The sequence below is a fragment of the Galeopterus variegatus genome, unplaced genomic scaffold (genome assembly GCF_000696425.1).
Source record: "Galeopterus variegatus unplaced genomic scaffold, G_variegatus-3.0.2 Scaffold174, whole genome shotgun sequence".
Taxonomy (NCBI): domain Eukaryota; kingdom Metazoa; phylum Chordata; class Mammalia; order Dermoptera; family Cynocephalidae; genus Galeopterus; species Galeopterus variegatus.
The window spans coordinates 760,249-764,325 of NW_007726285.1; the positions used below are offsets into that span (position 1 = coordinate 760,249).

The window sequence follows — 4,077 nt, forward strand, 5'->3', positions numbered from 1 at the left end:
CGCGACACCGAGGGTTGCAATCCCATTGCCGGTCGCGGTACGGGCGCGACACCGAGGGTTGTGATCCCGTTACCCGTCACGAAAAAAGACAAAAAGGGAAAAAAAAAAAAGTTAAAAATTATTCTGTACTTAGAAAAATTTTAAATTCTGCCTGCCTTTGCTGTTTCCCGCCTATGCTGTTCCTGGCTGATAAAACCAAGAGCTGTACCCAGACGTATCCAGACAACCTAAGGAGAAAACTGCCCTGGGGAAGTTCTTGCTGTCCCTGAGTGATTAATTGGCTTATCTTGGCTTCTGTAACCAGCTTGCGCTAGGCCTTGCCAAACCCCCCTCCCTCCGCACAACAGGAGGAAATTTGTGTGATTATATGATAACTTTGACTGTGTGACTATATGATTTTTTTTTTGCCTTCAAAAGGCCCCTTAAACTTAGACTCGAGGCTGCTTTTCTTGCCAGAATATCTGGGGAAGCAGTCGCTGGCCAGCTGATAAAGACCCCCTTTTTAAATTCTCAATTGGGCATTCTGGTTCGTTTTCCATGCGACAGCCTCACAACAATGTGACATGACCAGGAGCTTGAAAAGGGCTTGTGCTTTAGAGATTGGAACCCCAGAACCCCGAGACCCCAAGGAACACCTGGGTTAGTCTGCTAGACGGTGAGCGGCCTCCCCAGGAGACGACAGCACCGCCAACAGTCCCAGCCCTTGCCAGCAGCCTGGTCACTGCCAGAACCTAGGACTGAGGCCGTCATAGACCATCCAGCTGCCAGCTGACCCACCTGTGACGTAGACGTCAGGTGAGGTCAGCTGGGCCTGCCCAGACTGGAGGGACTGCCACCAACCCACAGAGTTGTGAGCTAACTAACAGTTGCTGCTTTAAGCCACTAATCCTTAGGACAGTTTGTTACAGGGAGACAGATAACTGACATAGCCTTTACTCACAGTGAATCATAGGAGCTAGGACCGTTAATATGATTCCATCTCACTGACGAGACCAAGGCATTTACAGGTTAAGGAATTTGCCCAAGGACACACAGCTAATAAATGGCAAAAACAGGAAAAGCACCCAGGACCACCTGACTCCAGCACTCCATCTCTGAAACATCATATTGCCCATGGAACCAGAGACCTGGATGTGGGGTGATGAGGCCCTGCAATGCATGGGAAGAAAGGTCTTCCTGGATCTCCACTCGAGATAATTCCTCCTTCTCACCTTCTGCCTTCCCAAAAGTAAGGCATCAGGAGAAATAGGTAAACCTGAAAAAGAGTAACCCAAACCAAGTGTTCTCCCCCACCCCCATCCTGCATCCCCCACCTGCTCATCTCCTGGATCCCTTACGGTTCCTCACACATCTATCAGGCACGCTGCCCTTATTCATGGCAATCTTCACGTGGAAAATGGCCAGGAATAGAAGAATGTGAAGATAAATTTTTTCCTGATGTTACCCAAGGTGCCAGGAAATATTTGGTACGGGGGTAAGTCTCCTAGATATTGACTGTGACATGGATGTCATTGAAAGGCATTTATAGCATGAGAATCCATAAAAGCAAGTGCCCCAGGGAAGCTGGGGTGCTTCAAAGCCCAGGAGAGGCGGGAGGCCCTCCACTGCCCATCCTTCCCCCAGTGGCCTTGAAACTACTGAAGGGATTTAGCCCTCAGCAGATGGCCACCCAGCCTGAAAGTGACACCCCTTTTGGACAATTGCCTACTCATGGGCCATGCAAGGGTCCTGGCAGGTGTAAGCATTGACTGCTCCAGTCTCATTCAGCACAACACACACTCCTCTTTGTGACTCAGGACACACAATGGGGCCTTGGATTCATGGGCCGGATATGGGACAGGAATTCAAATTCAGAATCCATGAAGTCCCCATGATGATTTATCTTAGGGCCAGACTCTGACACTTGGCAATCTGCTGGCCATATGTGAAAGTGTGAACTGCACAGAATGGACCAGCTTGTAAACAGGATGCAAAGGCAAAAATTCATTCTCAAGCCAGAGCTTCAGGACAGGTCTGGCCGAACAGAGCTAGAAAGAACCCTGCAAAGCCAAGCTTGTTAGGAACCCTATTCCATGGAGCTGTGCACCTCCACCTCCCACCCTGGCGGTGCCCCTGACAGTGACCTGGAACACACCAAGAGAAGGCATGTGTGTTTTAATCTCAAAAGTGAGCCAGTGCATCTGGTAGATTACTTTGGGAATACCATTTCCACCTGGGCATAAGTCACCTGAGAAGACTTTCTCAGTTACCCCAAGCCACTGACAGGATGGAGCCCTGATCATTTTAATTAGCAATAAAATCAGGCTAACTCATGCCATCCTAATGCTTGCCAAATTCCAAAGTGTAGACACAAGTCTTGCTCTTGGAAGTCACTAGGCAAATTTCTCTAAGCAAGTGAAGTTATAAGAATCATAAAAATCACCAGCATGGGAAGCAGGGGCCAGCTACCAGTCTAGAAGAGTGCTGTGCCCAGACACACTTGGTTGAGCTGCAGACACCAAGCCACCAGGTCTGTGAGCAGCCTCATGCCTGCACCTGAGGCTGGAGCTTTGCTAGGGTTAGGTTTTATGTTGTTGACGACACTGTGGTTGTGCAGGTAGGGCCACTTCCAGTTTCCTGCAACAATACTTGGTGTTTCTCTTCCTCAAGGTGGCTGTGTTGATCTATCTCTGATGGCAGGAAGAGCTGGCCAAAGGTGTTTTCCCGCAGGGGTGTGACTCTCCTAACCAGAAAAGTTAGGATTGGAGAAATAGAATTCATGAAATCCTTGCCTGCCAAGCACCCACACTGCTCAGGAAGGAAAACAAGCCAAAGAATACTTTCATGCCCCTGTTTCTTCATTTGTAAAACCAGCCTGACAGATACTCAGGAGTTCCCTGGGAAGGATGAGGATCTCCGCTGAGGTATGCACACTTTGAGGTGTGTGTGAAAGTCCAGAGTCAGGGGTCACCTATAGTGCGTGATCCGGAGCTGGAGGCTGGGACCCACCAAGGAGACACACAGTGGGGAAAACCCTTTCACCTGCAATGCTCCTTCCACGGGGGAACTGGTGGGGCAAGGGCATCTTGTCTCCACTGCAGGTTGCCTCTGCTGTGGTTCTCCTGGTCCCATGGTGTCTGGTGAGAGCCCATGTGCTGCTGCTTCCTGGAAGGATGAGCGCTAAGGAATGAGGTGGGTGGATTCCCCACCACTTACAACCAAATTTGGAACCCACGTTGCTGCAAATTCCTTGAGTACAGTCTATGACCGGGAAGTGGAGGCAGGTGAGAGAAGGGAAGGCAAGGGGTGGGGCTAGCAGGAGTGGAAGAGTCTGCTCAGCCCTGGTGGTGGCTGTCTCACAGCCCTCCAGAGAAAGCCACAGAAGGATGCTCTGCAGGCATGCATACCACACACACACAGTGCACAGACCATGTGTGCGCACACACACACGGGTACACACAAATGCGTGCGCACACTGAGTGTATGCACGCATGTTATGTATACCCATACACATGCACCATGAGAGCACACACAAACATGTGCACACACCACATGCATGCACACGCACTTGCATATGCAAACACACTATGTATGTGAATGCACACAGTGCTCACACACATGCACACACGCCATGTGTACACACACAGTGTGCACACACATTATTGCAGCAAAATCCTACTGCTCTCTTCCCCTCTCAGCAAAGTCATTCGTCAATGGCAGCAGGAAGGAAGGGCTGGATTAGTAGCCATGCATGCGTAGCACAAGCACGTGCCCTGAAGCCAGTTGCCCCCAGATGCTCAGAGACTGTGAGAAGAAGCGAGAGTGCTCAAGAAAGACTGGGAGTGGCCACGCTCCTGCCTTGCTCTGGATAGAGCTTCCTGGGCAGAAGCCTAGAGCAGGAGAGGAGAGGACCCAGCAGCACCTTACCCAGGAGGTGGCACCCTTGTCACTGGCAGCCCAGGGACCATGTTGCTCATCCAAGACAACATTGAGCCAGAAAAACCCAGAAAAGGGGGAACTAGTCACCAGCCCAACACTATGGGCCAGCCCCTTGCTGAGTGTGGGGGTCCAGTGGGGATGAGGGGTCTCGGCCTGCAT

At 50.8% G+C, this 4,077-nt stretch overlaps 1 protein-coding gene across 1 annotated transcript in view; it reads right to left on the minus strand.

Moving 5' to 3' along the window:
* Positions 1-4,077, minus strand: part of FANCA (Fanconi anemia, complementation group A) — a 64,284-nt gene extending 60,207 nt beyond the window's left edge. The window contains exon 1 of the mRNA XM_008563561.1: positions 3,907-4,077. Coding sequence (XP_008561783.1) covers positions 3,907-4,077 — 171 coding nt within the window. The remainder of the gene's footprint in view (positions 1-3,906) is intronic.